General features: G+C 48.2%; 1 protein-coding gene across 1 annotated transcript in view; it reads right to left on the bottom strand.

Moving 5' to 3' along the window:
* Window positions 1-17,989, bottom strand: part of LOC122392036 — a 44,089-nt gene extending 26,100 nt beyond the window's left edge. Inside the window, exon 1 of the mRNA XM_043386479.1 lies at window positions 17,559-17,989. Within this exon, the coding sequence (XP_043242414.1) occupies window positions 17,559-17,646 (88 nt within the window). The 5' untranslated portion in view covers window positions 17,647-17,989. The remainder of the gene's footprint in view (window positions 1-17,558) is intronic.
* Window positions 17,990-18,207: the final 218 nt, after the last annotated feature.

The following is an 18,207-nucleotide window of genomic DNA, read 5'->3' as shown; positions in this document are numbered from 1 at the left end:
GAAAAGCATTATGCTTCCCAAAACTGTTTCTGGGACACCAATCGCAACCTGGTCAGCGTCTGGACGCCTATAACCCCACAATACCGTAACATTGGCCTTTCGCATAGGAACATAACGGGACGAAACGGAGGCCTCCTCCCTCGCCCTTATGGGGTTGTTTTCGGGTTTGGACGGGTGTTTCATCTCGAACGTGGACTAGTTAGTCCAGATGACCTGGTTGATGTCCTCAGCCCTTTATTTTTTTTTAGCCTCAGGCATAACGAAACTCATGTTTGGCCATTTTAAGACGTTTTTGACTGTTTTGAGCCCTCCGGTAAGCAAAGCTTAAGTCACCTTGAGTTATGTTCCCCGAAAGAACACTCTTAGACAGCTGGTATTCCATCCTGAAAAGCCTGTTTACCAACTTTCTAACGCTAAGACCTTTTTGACGGCCATTTTGGCGCCACACAGTTTTGGCCACATGGCTCACTCGTGAAAGCTGACAAAAAAAGAGGATAAACTTGCAGCGATTGACTCCCGACAAATCATCGGTGTCACTTGCTGACTGTGCGTCCAGTTAGCGATGGACATTGTCTACAGACTGGTAGGCCTCAATCACCCTCAATCGTCGCGAATGGTCACGTGCTGACTAAATACCGAGACGTACCCGTATTGGAGACCTCTATGTTGCGGCGTTAGCCGTCTGTGTAGGAAACGGGCTCTCTAGCAAAAAATATTTTGTCTACAGAAATTAGTTACTGTGGAGCATATTTCTACCAGCCATGGCAACCACGTAAGCTCAGTAACGAACCAATTTCAGCGTGCCTTTAAGCAAGAGAGCCTAAAAGCGTAAAATTTAGGCGAGAACGAACTTATGGGACACCCTGTACATTCACCAATTTGACGTGATTTTATAGAGGATTTATTGCTCTTTCTAATGGTGTTCGCAATTGGTCAATAAAGTGAATACTTTAGGACTTAGAGACATTTTAAGTTAGGGGTTCCAAATTTTTTGGATCACCCTGTATATTGTTAACGGTAGTGACGATTGTGTAACCCAATGTCTCATAATCCCGATGATACCCACCTCGTCAAACCTCAACGCATGCCAAGTACAGCTGATGTTTGTGATGCCAAGGCCCTAAAAACAGGTGATATGATGCATCCGAAAAGACTTACCGCCATCTGCCTGAAGTGTATCAAACGTTCGACCTAAGAAACACCGGTGAATCGGCCATGGGTTCATGATACTTTTAGCAGCAAGCAATGTTTACACATCGTAGCTCAATGTGACCTTCCAGTTTGTGACGATATTACTTACCTCTGTGAATATGTGCATAAAATGTGCTTCATTAGTCACTGACGTGGTCAGTAATGGACCCATTTCTACTCTGGTTGACCAGAAGGCACCGTGGAGGGTCATTTATGATACATCGTACTGTTAGGTGAGCCTTCAGTATACGTACTGGATGCAGTGCGGTAACCGGCCATTCGATACAGTATGCAGTGTTCTAGGAAAATCGATATAAAATCAAAACCGTTTGACCTTTTTCTGTTATTTCTTCACAGGTTGATGTGCACTGGAACAAACGATCATGCATGTCATTCATTCAACCATATTGAAAACTGTTTTCCCTTTTTTAATGCATTGCGGTGTGTAAAATGCATTAGCGAGCCTGTCTCAAATAGCCCCACCAACTTTTGGCCTATATGTTTTACGCCGCCTGAGACAAACGCAACAACTTATTTTGAAAATTTCACTGTCGTTGACTTGATAATAGTCCTATATAATCATCCTGTGATTTTTTAAAGTTTAGGGTCGTATCATATTATGACAGTCCAAGCATAAAGTAATGCATTTTTTGACAGACCGAAATGCTATGTCCAACGAAAAACGATAAGTTTGATTATGAGGGTTACATAACTGTATTTGAAAGAAATACTTTTTGGCACAAGTATCAAAATTTAATTTCCAATCGCATGGCATTAAAAGAATTATCCCTAGCTTGACCGATTTTCTTCAACTTCCTTGCAACTAAAACTGTCTCAAATAGCCCCACACTATGGGGCTATTTGAGACAGGCTTCAAGTAGAAAAATAAGTTTATTTATGGTTACTAGCTGAACCAAAATGGACCTAGCTGAAAGCGGTTACAGAGAACTACGTTTTTACAATTTACATGCTATAGGAAATATCAACCGTTTTGAAGGGTGAGGCTAAAACTGTAAAATTCGTTTCAAATAGCCCCACTTTACGGTAGTTCGTTTATGGTCATTGGTAAAGTAAGCTTGACCATAGTCAATAATCATGCTGTTACATAGGTCGTCTATCTCATGCCGCTCAGGCAACTTAAGTAGTCAGTCGCTAGATGCTTCTGGCAATCTAAATTCATGGGATAATTTGCGAAAGTTCTGAGATAATTTGGAAAGTTTCAACCACTCTACGCTCCTTATAAGGCAGTTGGGGTGCATTGGAGTACCCATCCGTCCGACTATCCATTGTTTTGTATGTAATTCCATGTAGAATATGTCCATTAATTACAGAAGTGTACCTACACTTCTCCCTTGGTATGGCACTTCTCAGTACCGGCAACACACGGGCGGACTATGCGCGCTGTGATCATGCTAATTGATGATGAAGGTTTTCCTTCAGATTTATGCAAACGATGCTCATATTCGACTTTTACGACCAATTAAACGGCACTACAGTGAGCCTCCCAGGATCAACCCCGCAATGATCACCCACGAAGAGCAGGTTGAATGAACACACCAACTGGTTATGATGGACAAAATCAATGGAGAGCCAGTGCGATGCTAAAAATGCTCGTATATGACGATTGACGCTTTTGGTATTAACTGAGATTGACAAAAATCACATTCACATCACAGTGTTATAAGTTTTCTTGTCCCGCATGCACCTTTTCTGATCAGAAACTGATCAGAATTTCATCTTCCCAGACTTCGCTTGACCTAAATTCATTCATTTACATTCTTTCATAACATTCATTTACCAAACACATGGCGCAAACAGATATGGATTGGAAGAAATTCATGAATCATGTATTGAATGTCAATAGCAAGAAAAGACTGATCAGCCCAGATGCGTTTCATGAAGACCGAACAGCGCGGCTGAGGATGCCCTTAAAATAGAATAAAACGAGCTATAGGAACCCTACTAGCAGATCCGACTGCACGGAAGAGCCACCGTGGATACAAAAGGAGGAGCTCGCTGTCGTACGATGCAAATAATTGATGACGTCAGAGCTGAGCCATTAATGACGTCAGCAATGCCGTGCCGAATCAGCGTGTGTCACGCAAGCATACGAAGCTAGACGAGGTACTGGGTGGCTAAACAAGTGAGCAGCTTAATACGAGGGTGGTGCCAAATATAGAGCCGACTATCCCCCAGTCATGGTCCGTGATTGCCGGAAATCGTTTATGGTTATGAGAGCGTAAAATAAATGAAGGAGTCTTCATTGATTCTGTCAGCAGAAACGCAGGCGATGAATGAATGAAAAATTGGTAAGTAATATCAGACAAAGGTTAACTTGTATTAACCATGGAGCCATCAATGTCAAAAATGCCTACAGCCCAGTCAGCTAGCTCAGTTTGACATGGGCACTCAATTCATTCCCAGCATGTGCAGGGCACAGAAGCTTAGCTATTTACATTAAATAATAAATCACGAAGGTTGATATTGCCCTTCAAATAATCAAATCATGTTTTTTTACCAATATCACAGGACCGTCAAATCCCCAGAACAATTCACCGATCATGTTAGCAGATTGTCCTCTCTATCAGAAAGATAACCGCAGTTACATAGGCCAGGCTCGACTGCGACCTTGGTAGTATTAGTAGCGAACGGAGCTTGATTACTGTTGAAAGCCTTCCGTGACCGGGAACAGAATTCGTAAAATCACCGGTGACCTGTGCAGCCAGAACAAATATTTTTGACTCAGGGCAATGCATGGATTCGGTTTGCAAGTAAGAAGCGTTATGTGCAAAAAGGAGACAGACATGCGAGGGCAATGGAAAACTTTCCACCAAGACGGGAGCCAAGTTATTTTCCGTACAATGACTAATTTCAAATGAACTGTATTTGTTTTCTATGCTATATTTGGTCGAGATGATGATGCGATGACTTATGTAAAGGGAGAGTGTAATGCCATTATTGCCAATGTCTGTCGGCTAAATTTAGGCACAAAACTTGTCAAAGTCAAACCAACGTCGTCACAGCACTAGGGAAGAGCAACTGAAATAATTTCAGAAACAAACTCTCTTCTATTACGATCTAGCCGTCCACAAATTACGATATATCGGCTGCACCTTTCTTTTAAAAGTAACTATAGCTATAACTAAGTTCATGCCAGTCGCTAATTATATGTGCCAGTAATGAATGGCCATCGCATTATAATTCTAGATGACATATTGCGCTAGGCTAGCGTTGGGACATGTCCCAAATTAGCTTCCCGAATATGCGAGTATTGATAGTAGCAAGGCCCTAAATACCAGTAAAACGCCTTTTGGGCGAAGAACGAGCGAGCGAGATAGTGAGCCCTGCACGTGCGGAAGGGCGAGAGGGTACTTCCAACGAGCTTGTGCAAAGCACCCTTCTAACCGGTCGCTAGCGGTGTGCCAAATTTGAACGCAATCGGCCAAGCCGTTCCTGATATCTGGAGGCGGCATTCTGCACGTGCGCACGTGCAAACGGGGTCCAAAATGACTTTTGCACGGCACCCTACTAACCGGTCCCCAACCGTGTACCAAATTTGAGCGCAATCGGCCCAGCCGTTCTCGAGATCTGGAAACGCCCCCTGCACGTGCGCACGTGCAGTAGCACCCTAACCGCAACACATGGGAATGCACTGCCTGGTGGGTGCCTACCTGTATGCCAAGTTTCAGCGAAATCGCCCCAGTAATTACTGAGTTATTAAAATGGGAACAAATTTGACACCTCTTATTGTTGTATTTTGCACGTGCACTGGGGGTGACCCACATGCATCGAGAGTATCCTATTTTTGGTAGAAGGGATGCTGCTACCCTACAAAAATTACCGCAAGCCAATCGCCCAAGCGGCTGCTGAGATATGAGCCTCTCAAAATCATTACTTTTGCAAAACAGCTTGAACACCCTTGACTTTTCACGTGGCACGTGCCACGACGGTCACTGAGATGTATCAAAAGTAGTCAATTACGGGGTAGAAGGGATGGGGCTACCCAACAAAAAAGACCGCAGGCCAATCGGTCCAGCGGTTGCTGAGATATAAGCCTCTCAAAAGCGTTACAGGCCGGGCCGGGCCGGGCCGGGCCGCTCATACTGAGATTTTTCCGTTATATTGAAAAGACTCACTTCGCTCGCTGCGCTCGCTCGCTCGTAACAATAGTAGCATGAACCACGTATGACATGGTGGAATGATCACGAGTTTGGGTGGGCTTTTAATAAACTGACATAGCAGGGTACCTATATACACTTGTCACTTACTCTCTACTACTGCCCTAATTTCAGTCTGTAAATCAGACGTTAAAAAGTGAAAAAGTATGCAAATAATTTGTTATGAGCTAAAACTTTGCTGACCTTTCATAATGGATGGGGTGACCCTTTAGACCTGGATATGCGTCGACTTCGACATAAAATACACATTACAATGTACATACATAACGTCAAATACATACAACTTTTTTGGTGAGAACCCTGCTTTTGTGTCAAAAGTCTATCACATTTTATCGTATTATATTTTAGACCATTCACATAGCTACAAACCGTAAGCCATAATCATCCACAACATTGACATAATTGCAATAAACACCTGCACAAATGCTCAAATTGAGTGTGATGATGAGGGCCATTCCATTAATCAGCCATGTGCGGCGAGACAAACACCATCCATTACGTAGTTGGTGAGGCCGCTAAAGACCAGTCCATTACGGAGTTGCTGAAGCCGCTAAAGGCCAGCCGATTACGCTGATGCGGCGGAACTAAACGGGCCGCTGTTACTGCAAGTGTATATGTGTAAACTGTGGTTGAGTCTTAGGTCCGAAAGCCGATATTTAAAATCACATGTTTGCTTATTAGGTAAACAATAACTCAAAACAGACACAAGCCCGGCCGGCCCCTGCTCTGCCGACTCTCTCTTCTGGTCTCCGGTCAGCTGTCGCGGCCCAAGCGGGAAGCGGGGCGGCGTTGCCCTAGCAACAGTTGCTAGGAGACGGCCGACGGCCTCCTCCCGCGGACGGATGCGGGCGGCGAAACTCAGCCGTCTATATCCGACGCACCATAAAAAAACGACACGCTGGTACGCGAAACAATCCACGAAAGCGAGCGCTCACCTAATCGCACACAGCACATCGCGGAAGCGCACGTCCCTGGTCCCACGCATAAGACACCACGTTCACTGGTACTCCCGCACTTCACTGTCCAGTGCACCGGGGCAACCATCCGATGTGTCACTGTGTCCGTCTCACCGCGGCCAGCCTGTCCTGGGCGTGCAGTCAGACGGCGGCAGGCGCGCCCGGAACGCCAGTCCCAGGCGAAGAGCGGTGACGGCATGGTGAGCCGTTGGTCCTTGCTGGCGGCCACACAATCCGCAGGCCAGGCCATGGCCCGCGGAGCCACAGCTGAACAGTAGCCGGAGCAACGCGATATCCGGAACAACACTACAGATAACTCGCAACGGCGGGCACTAGTTCGGGCGCAAAAGAACAACGGTGAACACAGCACCCACCACAAAGCATGTCGATACCCTGCGACAACAGAAACAGAGGTTTGCCTGGTGCAGGTGCTCTTTATCAAATTATCTCGTCTAACCGGCCTGAGAGGATAGGGCAGTGGTGGCTAACGGAAGAAGGATAAGTGCGTTCTCAGAAGTCGCAAATCGGCAAGTCAATGGTGCTTTGCATTATCCCCGTTCACAGGGAACCAAGCGATGTCGTCGTGGCCACTCGGACAACACATGGGTGCTACACCAATATCAAACACGACAACTTCCTTCTGTTTCTGCACAGTTCTAATAAGCCTTACAGCACACCAACTACGATTTCACAGACCAACTTACAACTCAGTCACAACACAGCACAATGACATATCTCACAATCAACAATCTCTTAAACTAGCACATCACCCGGGAACAAAACGATCGACAGGCTTGGGAACCCGGGAACTGTGGCGTGGCGCCGGCACCGGCGCTGAACCAGCGTTGCTGGCGGCCACCGGCTCTACGGCCTCGGTGACGTCTGCGACACCAATCGCCAACCCAGCAGCGACATCGGCAGGAACCGTCACAGCGGAGTCATCACCTGCAACTGCAATGCCTGTCGACAAGTCATCAGTGACGTCCGTCACGCCAGCAGGCTCATCAGCGTCTGAAATGCCGAGAGGAGCCGGTGGGACATAATCATCTCCTGTGGGCCACACAGTCTGTGGGTGAGACAGACCAGCTGGCCCGGCGGCCAGCGGAGAGCCTGCAGTCCTCCCATCCGGCTGGAGGGCATCTCTGGAAACAATCGCCTCTCCCGCCGCCACGTTCGGGTTAGCAGTCTCTGAAAAGGTAAGGTCACTATCTGGGACTGGAACCACTGAGCCGTCGGGTCTGGGCTTCAACCTGTTATGATGCACAATAACCGATTTTCTGCCACCCAGGAAACGAACTCTGTAATTCAAATCCGACAGCTTCGCAGTCACAATAGCTGCCTTCCACGGCCTGACGAACTTGTAGTATTCACCACGCGGTACTACAGCTTTGAACAAATAAACAGGGTCACCAACCTCGAACTGATGCTGTGTCAGCTTCTTCTCGTAAAGCCTCTTGTTGCACTGATGTCTGCTGTTGGAAGACTGGATAGCGATGTCGTGGGTCAGTTTCAACCGTTGCGTCAGCTTCTCCAGGTACTCTGACACAGTGGCTGTTTTGGCCTTCGTTGACGGCACCTGAAACTGAAGAGTGGCAGGCATCGTTGGGTTCAGCCGAACAGCATGAAATACGGTGAGTAACCAAGCGACGAATGCACCTTTGCACGGTAGCCCAACATCAATAGCGGTAGATGGACATCCCAGTCATCATGGTTACCGTCCAAGTACTTCGAAAGCATTCCCAAAATGGTACGCATCATGCGCTCACACTTGGCGTTACCCTCCGGATGATAGGGGGAAATCTTAGTTTTCTCAACGCCTAGCAGGCGACAAACCTCTTCGATGAGAGCTCCTGTGAAATTGGCAGCGTTATCAGAATGAATTCGTCTCGGGCAGCCAAAACGAAAAATAAACTGATTCACCAGGACGTCTGCTACTGTAACTGCCTTCATGTCTGGCACTGGGTAAGCCTCACACCACCTGGTGAAATGGTCAACAACCACAAGCAAATGTCGATTGCCCTGTGAAGTAGTCGGCAAACCTGAAAGGAAATCGATTGAAATGGTCTCCAGAGGCTCCTCAGCGTAAAGCTCGCCCATCGACGCTCTCGGTCGGGGCACTGGGGCAGCTCTCGTGTTGCAGCGCTCGCATCGGCTGCAGAAATCCTTCACGGATTCGTCCATATTGGGCCACCAGAACTCGCGTCTGGCAGTCGCGACAAGGGCCTCAGCACTGTAGTGGCCTCCAGCTGGACCTGCGTGCAGAGAGGTCAGCACACCGGGAACAAGTTGCTGCGGTACGACCAGCTGCAACTGCTCCTCTCCACCTGCACGGGCACGATACACACGGAACAGCACACCGTCCAGCAGCTTCAGGCGGTGCCACTGTCTCAGCAGCGTCACAGCGCTGGGGGTCACGTTCGTTGATCTCGGCCTCTTTCCTGTGGACATGTGTCTCGCAATATCAGCTATCGCAGGGTCCTGGTCCTGCTCGTGGCGAAGAAAGCCATTTGACCACGAGCCAGGAGACACTCTCATGACCGGGACACTCTCTGGTACAGTTTGAGTCGCAGCATCCTGGGTCACCGGCGGACGTCGGCTCATCACATCAGCTGGTACGTTCTCGGACCCTGGACGAAAGATAATCTCGAAGTCATATTCGGACAGTATCTCCAGCCATCTCGCCAGCACTCCTGAGGGATTTTTGAAATTGAGAAGCCAGCGAAGGCTCGCATGGTCAGTCCTCAGCTCAAAACGCCTACCAAGCAGGTAGTGTCTGAAATGCTGGACGAAAATAACACAAGCCAGCAACTCCTTTCGTGTTGTGCTGTAGTTGCGTTGCGCCTTCGACAGTCTGTGAGACGCGAACGCGATCACCTTGTCCTCTCCATCCTGCTCCTGGAAGAGAGTGGCACCAATGCCTGTGTCAGAAGCATCGGTATCAAGCCGGAATCGACCAGCACCAGCTGAAAATCTGGGAAATGAGACCACTGGTGCGCTCGTCAGCGCACACTTCAGCTGCTCAAACGCACTCTGCTGCATGTCACCCCATTGAAACTTTGCATCTTTGTGCGTCAGCTGAAACAGAGGGGCAGCTATTTCGGCGAAATTGCGCACAAACTTTCTGAAATATGACGCAAGTCCCAAAAAGCTCGACAGTTCCTTGACTGTACGAGGAACAGGCCAGTCTACTACCTTGGCTACTTTTTCGGGATCAGCTCTCACGCCACCACCTGACACTACATGACCCAAAAAGTTGACCTCTTTACAAAACAAAGAACATTTCTCCAGATTCAGTGTAAGCCCTGCGGCCTGCAACCTCTGCAGCACCTTATCAAGTTTTGCCAACACATCCTCCACTCCATTCCCGTGAACCACAATGTCATCAAAATAATGAACACAGTCATTTGGCGTGATATCTCCCAACACACGATCAAGCAGTCGAGCACAGGTAGCAGGTCCTCCTGCCAAACCAAAAATCATCCTTCGAAAGCGGTACGAACCGAAGGGTGTAGTGATGGTGGTCTTATCTCTATCTTTCTCGGACACACCAATCTGGAAGTACGCGCTGTTCATGTCAAGTTGGCAAAACGTATCAGAACCAGACAGCGCATCCAGCGTATCATCAATACGCGGGATCTGATACACAGGAATCTTACTGCAAGCATTCAAACGTCTCAGATCAGCAACCAAACGAAACTTTCCATTCTTCTTTCGAACCATAACGATTGGGGACGACCATGAGCCATTAGACTCCTCGAGAATCCCTTGGTCCACCAGCTCACTGATCTGTGCCTTGACCTCGGCTGCAAGGTGAGGGGGAACACGTCTGGGTGCCTGTCGAATGGGCGGGTGGTCGCCGGTGTCTATGTCGTGGGTGACCACATCAGTGAAGCCGATATGGCCGTCAAACATATCTGCATAGCGGGACAACAGCTCGTGGACTCTCTGACGCTGTTCGTCAGTGAGGAGAGACTGATCGAGTTTGGCCAGTTTCTTCACATCAACATCTGTCGACGCCGAGAGCTCCGGTGCCTGCTCTACAAATCCAACCTCGACCGAAGCCAAACTTCGCTTTTTGAAGAGCGTGATCGGCTCTGCTGTCACATTCCGAACGACCACGGGAACACAAGCACGATCAACATTGACAATAGCACGCACTACCTCAACACCAGAGGGGACATCATCTGGCTCAATCAGAGCTGGGCCGACGTAATCGCAATTTGGCACAAGACCTTGTAGGACCATTTCACTACCAGGAGCAATCACACGGTCACAGCTCAGAGACACATTGCCCAAACTCACGGCCTGTGCAGAAACTGAGCGAACGGACACGTTGGGAACCATGACAAGACGTCTCCGACTCAAATCTATCACACACGGACAGTGTTGCAGGAAATCCACTCCCAACAAATATGGCACGTCAATGGCGTCAGACACAAACAGGGGAAGGGGGTAAGTGACATCACCGATCTGGAATGGCACTACGACCCGACCCAACAAAGGTAGGTCTTCTTTAGACGCAGTCTTGGCAGTTACACTGGTACGTTTCAGAGTCACATTTGGAAGGGCATCAAACACCGAGCTATGCAAAATACTGATTGAACTGCCGGTGTCCAACAAACACTCACATTTGACACCAGACACGCTTCCCGAAATGCGCATCGTATCAGTGATTGGGATTGACTTTTCATCATTGCTTACTGGGTCCGACCGGCGACCCCGTGTGAACGACCGGACCCTTGGTCGTTTCCCTGCTGTCGTTCTGGGCACACTTTGGCGATGTGACCTTCACCGCCACACACAAAACATCGACAGCGATTCAGACGGCACCGGTTACGGACATGACCGGCACGGCCACAACAGTGACACGTCACTGAAGCAGCGGCGTCACCTCTCGGACGCTGGACACGGTTGGGACGGTTTGACACGGTTGGGTTCATCTGGGCCTGGTGCGTCACTGCAGCCAGGCGGGCCTCCAGCTCAGAGACACGTTTGTTCAGAGCATCGACAACAGACTGTTCGGACTCAAGAAAACGGACTGGTTTCACAGCTGGCTGAGAGCCTGGAGCACGCTGGTCAGGAGACACAGCGGAAGCAAGCGGGGATGATGCAGCACCGATTGTTACTCGTGAACATTGAATGTTGCGCACCTTTGTGACGGCAGAGTCAAAGGAAGAAATGCCGTCGGCAATTACGGCAGTGTAATACTCCTGCGGAAGCGTAGCAAGGAAGTGACTGAACAGGAGAGGAGTGAGGTCGTCTACAGTAGGGAAGGCCAGCTTCATCAGCTTTTTGAAACGAATGACGAATGCATCCAGGGGCTCCTCTGCACTGTAGCGCAAGTTCCGAAGCGCCAAATGGTGGTCAGTCACCGACGCCTTGGTAAAGGCCGACTGTAGCCCCTCAACCACACCAGAAAATGAACCAAGCTGGGACGCAGGCAGCCCATCGTACGCATCGCGAGCAATGCCAGTCAAAGTCAGTGGCAAAACGTCAAGTTTGCGTCGCTCATCCCACCCCTGAATACGAGCATAGCGGTCATAATCCTCCAAATACCGGCGCAGAGATCCATCCCCATTAAAACGCGGCAAAGAAACAAAAGACGACATCGCAATGTCAGCGGGGTCACGCACTGTGGGTCTAACAGCCCTCTCAGAACCAGAATCCAGATCAGGTGGCTTTACATCATCCGGTATCGTAATGAAATGCGACAAACACACAGAAAAAAAATACGGAAAATTGGTACGACTGGGAAAGGATAGGACACAGGCAAATGATCGTTTCTCACATATGAAAGGACAAGTAAAAATAAAGGCACCTACACTTGAAAGGATATTACACGGAAAGGATGTAACTTTTTAACTTTCTTACGATGAAAAAATAGCGTTATAACTTTTCTTCCATAAAATGACGAACAATGACGAGCCACAGCGGTGAAGAAATCAGTGAAAGTTCAGTTCAGTGAGGCAGTGAACGAGGCCTCAGTCACTCGACAAATTTCACAGAAACTGCGCGACTCACTGCCACTGTGCAGTCATTGTCCGGAGCCGAGACAGTTTTTACGAGCGACATGTTCAGTATGCGCACACAGGTCATGGAGCAGCGTGTCACCAACCTCAATGGACGAAAGCTCGAAGTTGACCTGTCTCATGGCGCAGTCCCGCAGATGTTGCAGTGCAGACGGTGTGGAAGCTGGCCACCGCAGCTTTGGTAGTTTCATCTGGTTTCATCATAGCCAGCAAGCAGGCTAGCTCGATCTTCACTGTCTCGCCACGCATCAAGCGGGCACAAGTCCGGCCGGCCCCTGCTCTGCCGACTCTCTCTTCTGGTCTCCGGTCAGCTGTCGCGGCCCAAGCGGGAAGCGGGGCGGCGTTGCCCTAGCAACAGTTGCTAGGAGACGGCCGACGGCCTCCTCCCGCGGACGGATGCGGGCGGCGAAACTCAGCCGTCTATATATGTAATGTATGTGTGTAGGGTTGTCAATGAAAGAATGATGCCTATATGTAGGTGGCAAGGTGAAGTGAAGTGCTTGGGTGCGTGGCGCTATTTTGTGTGGACGAAGATATTTCTGGGCTGCATAGTGCTATACTGCCGAGTCCGGGTACACATGCAGCTGCTCATGGTTTTTGTGGCGAACGCCTATAAGATCCAAGCACTTAAATATTGCGGTTTGTGTTATCCTGGTGATACAGGTCTCGACTTCGCGGACTGCACTGCGTGGCTCACACTTTCGTGCTTTTTATGTATAGGCCAAGCCTTCATTCACATTGCCGTAACCGCGATTCAGTGGTCAACTCCTATTTTCAGAAGCCTCCGTTGATTGTTTTAGCGTAAGCATAAAGACGAGGATCACAAGTCATTTTGGGAGATAATCGCGATTTTACCGTGCCACGGACTTAGGGCATTAGTGATGGTGTTAAGGGCCTTAGAGTCGGTGTTCAGGCTTTCTCCGCCCGGTGTGATTGTGACCTGAGCTGCGTCTAATCACATCTCAAAGCCTTCACAGTCGGCCGGGCGTCACAAAACCACTTCAATGTCACTCCTTGTGCACTGGACCACCAACGGAGCCCACGCGACATGCGCTCCTCTCTGGTGGGACAACGGCGAAGGGCTGTGATAGATGCGCTTCTTTGTCGTGAATGACCAAAACGTCGCAAAGATTTAATGTAGGTATCTAAAAAGTATAAAGGAAAAAGGTACCTATATCACCGAAGGCCGGGTGAGCAGTGAGCACTGATCACGGCGCATTTAATAATTTCAGAAGACATATCTCACTGCATGTTTGGCGGCGTTCACAGGCATTTCACGCTTGAAATCTAGCAATAGGGGTTGTCATGGAAATCCTTTACATTTATCACCCATATCATGCTACCGATAGCCGCAAGAAGCGGAGAGACGGCAGTCCTAATGCCAGCTGGACGGCCCTATCGCTGACTGCAGCGGGCCTTGACTGCAGCGGAGGCTGGGCAGTGGGTGCCCCGCCCCTACCACAAGCTTTGGCAGCCATGGGCGGCCCTACAGCAGCCTACCCGCGGCTGGACAGCCCTACCACAACCTACCCCGGCTCCTGGCCGCCGACTCGGGCTGAAGGCCGCCGTCCTGTGAGGCCCGGGGGTCGCTGTCGACCTTCGGGGGCCCAGGAACCGCCGCCACGGCCGCCCGTTCGCTCCAGAGCTCCGCGTCGCTCTGATTTATCATAGGTGACCCGCTCGTGGTCCGAAATGGGTGGGGTAGAGGTTAGATAGAGATCTGATGGAGACACGGCCAGCCGCAGTGACCATGAGAGTGATCACGTGATCGGTGACCTTACAGGTGAACTTTATTGATATGAGACGTAGGTACCTACATAAAGTTGGAGAAATAATTCATCTAGATCCCAAAACAAAATAAGTATACGAGATGAACGATTAATTATCACCTTAAAACCTACAACCTACGTTAGGCGGCACGGGCGGACATCGATAGCAGCGCCTCTATCGGTCACTAGGGAAAGCTTGGCTGTAGGCGACGAAATACCGGCTGAGTTGTCACACGTTGAATAGGTTTATAGACATCCGTCTTGTGAAAAAGTTGAACTTTTGCCTTCAATATTTCTACAGGCAATTTTAGAAGTGTCTTCACATAGATTACAAAACCATTTAGATTATTCTATTCACTTCAAGCCTTTCCTATTGTTCTTGACGAGATGCGGGAACTATTTCTAATTAGTGTTTCTAGCTTAGTAAAAGAGCATATTATGCAAACGATGAAAAAAGCATAAATGGAAGATTTTATATGCAATTTTCTCTAACAATTAATGGTAAATTATCTACATATCAAGGAAAAGATGCATGCTAACTGATAATTTAAAGTTCTTGGGGCCAGTTGTTTTCCTCTTTTCTTACGTCGCCCCAATGGCCGCGAATACACTAGTGATAACGCCTATCGACGTTCTGAGAAAAAGCGGAAGGAATGACAGACACCTGAGTCTAGAGGTCTGCACCGGCCGGCTGCAGCCGCGGCTGGCTGCAGCCCCACGGCTGTGGGCCGGGGCGGCTGCAAATGTCTCCAAGAACACGGCTACGGCTGTGGCCACGGCTGTGAGATTTCAAGCTCAATCTTAAGTACTCAAATATAAAACTTTAAATCCTTAATCTTACATTCTGATAAGCAGTCTAGCCTGTAAAAATCATGCAAAGGATGCCCAGCAGCATTGAAAGTGGTGAAGCCTTTGAAAACCTGTAATGTTTTTACCATTTGTCTAGGGGAGTTTGCACTTTGGTATAGAATAGTAATTATAGGTACCAATTGTTCCTTCATCATCAAGAACTTGACAGTTTCAGAAAATGCAATATATTACATTGTCACAGCCCTCTCAAATCAATCCCACCTCATCACCTGGTCATTAGGAGAGCACCTTACAGCTATTGAAGACTTGCGTTCAATAATTCTTTCAGGTAATAGAAAAAGAAATCACGCCTAGGTAAAGGCAGGTAAAGGCTTCATAAAATATTATCTAAAATAACTCTTAGATGTATTTCTGGATTTTCGGCAAGTCCAATTACATAATATAAAACTGGCGCTTTATGTTCTAACTGGTGTGTGAGTGACCGCTAACAGAAAATGCTGATCAACGAAGCCAATGGAATTAGATTATAAGTGAGCATGAACCTTACTTACGGTTACCTAATTCACATGATGGTGAAAACCCTGAACACGTAATTCACATGACGGTGAAAACCCTGAACACAATATTTCTTACGCAAGCTGTTGACTTTACTAATAAAATGACGTCTTCTTCTGAAAATGTAAAAGCTTGATACTTAATCTTTGTTTTAGAGCAAGTTTTTAACTGTATAGTATTATTATTCCTTAATTATAATTTTTATGGCTGTTTATAGTGACACAAAGCAATTTATTGCCACTTCTTTGCTATTGACGTCATTAAAAACTCAAGTAAAACTTTTGATTGAAAGAGGCAATTGTGGCTTGCACGGCCTTGGGGATTTGAGCGAAGATCATTATTTGGAAAAATCAAAATAGATAAATGTTTTTCTTTCTTGGATGCTCAATAGTGTTTTGATGCCTTGCATATCAAATTAGTTTGAGACTTGCTCAGAAGACTGCTTCAAGCCTGGCATATCACACCCCAGAAAATATGCAAGGTAAGAAGCAGGAATTTTGATTAGACAATCACTGTTTGACAGTCCATCAACTTCAGTTTCATTTTCCATACCTAACATTTATAATGAAAAGCATCAGGGTCTGTTGCTCTGTCCCACAACCATGCTTCAGGATTTGGCATTAGATGTCTACATTGCTAGTGCTTCTATTCTGGTTCGTTGTTTATGTTTTCTGTTGATGCACATAGGTACCTACCTTCCCATCTTTTTAACCCCTTGCAAGGGCTTGTGTAGGCATGTGTTGCGCATCAGGCTTCAGGCCTTCGGCCTAAAGCCAGATACACAACCACTTAACCTATGATGCTTCATGAGCTTGAGAATCTATAGATCATTGCAATGTGCTTTTGGCTATATGTTTCAACTAAAAACAACTTATATACTATTTGGTTGCATTTCATTGAAAGTATCCACGGCCGGCTGACGGCTGGCTGCCTACAGTTTGCCACGGCTGTGGGCGGCTGTGGCTGTGGAGCCACGGCTGTGGGGCGGCTAGGCTGTGGAAAATTGCAGCCGTGCAGAACTCTACCTGAGTCCTACCGTTAATCCATGTAAAACTTCGCTAACGATGTTGATCGTCACTTGGTTACCGATTACCGCCGTTACCGGCATTGCATTGATAGGGCCACAAGGCGATAATGCAAACATCACGCGAATCGTGTGCTCTTCATTAGTTACTAATGTAGGTACCTATTGCTTGCTTCGAGTGCCCCTGAATAATTAGCAAATGAATTTCATGTGTCGACTGTAGTTTATAATCGGGAAAAATTTCAACAGCGCTACCACACCATTCAACTCGCGCCATACACCATTCGCAATTCGCCATTCGTTATTATAGGCCACCACATTTAAATGTAGGAACTAGGAAGATAGGAGCGGAGTACTAAGCGACGGAAAAGTTAGCCACATCACGATTTAGTCCCATACTCGCAAGATCCGATACTTTGAAGATGCAACTTGCACTCTGCATGACGTCATATGAGCTCATCAGCGTTTTTCTTAGAGATCTTCCGATCAAAGTGACGCTAAGAGTCGGAAATGGCAACAATGTGATTAAAAGGAGCTGTGAATTCGAATAATGTGCAGCACGATCTCCACCGACCAATATACTGACCTAAAAGGCCATGACCTGATCCTCCTGATGTCAACACGAGACTTGACATTTCTCAAAACAAATTGGACGTCCATTTACGGTGCTATGAACATGACTAACACAATGGTGTTTGCTAACATAGTTGAATACAGATGTTGGATAGTAAGGTCGTATGGTCGCAATCAAATGCTAAAGGTGAGCACATCACAAATTATCGGAATTCATCACGAGATGAGTGGTATTTGACAGAATCCTGAGCGTTGCGGAGGATTCGAATGAATGATTGACCGGGTTGACTTTGACGCGTGTAGGTATGTATTTCCAGAATCCAAGAGCTGTAACTACCCAGGTTCGCGGATTGATGCGCCATGTGGTCACGAGCAGCCGGAAAACAGTCAAATGTTGTGCCGCTGCTCCGGCGGTCTGTGATGTCTCGGCTTTCGACCTTGCGTGCTACCACGTACGACCGAGCGCTTCTTACCTTGAGCCAGCATCCGAGCAGGCAGGAAAAACAGCAGTGGCAGCAGCAGCGTCCACTGGACGTGGATTGACCTCTGCGAGCCGTCCATGACGGCAGGTCAGGTCAGGTCAGATCGGGTCGCCACTTGACCTCTGTGGGCTTGTTTGATGTCCCGTGCCAGCCAACTGACCTTTGCCAAGGTCACTGTTCACACTGTTCAGCTATCACATCGGCACGAGAAGTCAAGATTTTGAGCGTAAGGTCACAGTCATGACCCAGGTCACTTCGCCTCCAGCATTTTCAAGTCCTTACACGGCTACTATCTTGTCATTCAGCTCTCAAGAGAAACATCAACTCCCAGGCATCGTTCCCGTCCGACATCCGCCTCAACTCCTTAGTCCGATCACATCACGTGGTTCTTTTCCCACCACCCGGCCGCCCGTCACCCCAACACACGCCCACCTCCGCCGGCCCCGCGGCCCGACTGGCGGTCGGTCATGCGTCTGAGCCAGCGCTCGTGGTCGAGTCCATTGCCGAACGGCGGGGGAGGTCACGTCGGTAGAGACGGTACTACATGGGGGGCTTGCACAGCGCAGCTCGGGAGGGGGAGGGTGGGGGATGGGGGGGGGGGGTGCAGCATCTATTTCAGTGTCAACAAGGCATGATGCAT

Source organism: Amphibalanus amphitrite, unplaced genomic scaffold (assembly GCF_019059575.1).
Source record: "Amphibalanus amphitrite isolate SeventyFive unplaced genomic scaffold, NRLGWU_Aamphi_draft 000022F_arrow, whole genome shotgun sequence".
NCBI lineage: Eukaryota > Metazoa > Arthropoda > Thecostraca > Balanomorpha > Balanidae > Amphibalanus > Amphibalanus amphitrite.
The sequence above is the reverse complement of the archived record's forward strand: the minus strand, read 5'-3'. Positions and strand labels throughout refer to the sequence as shown.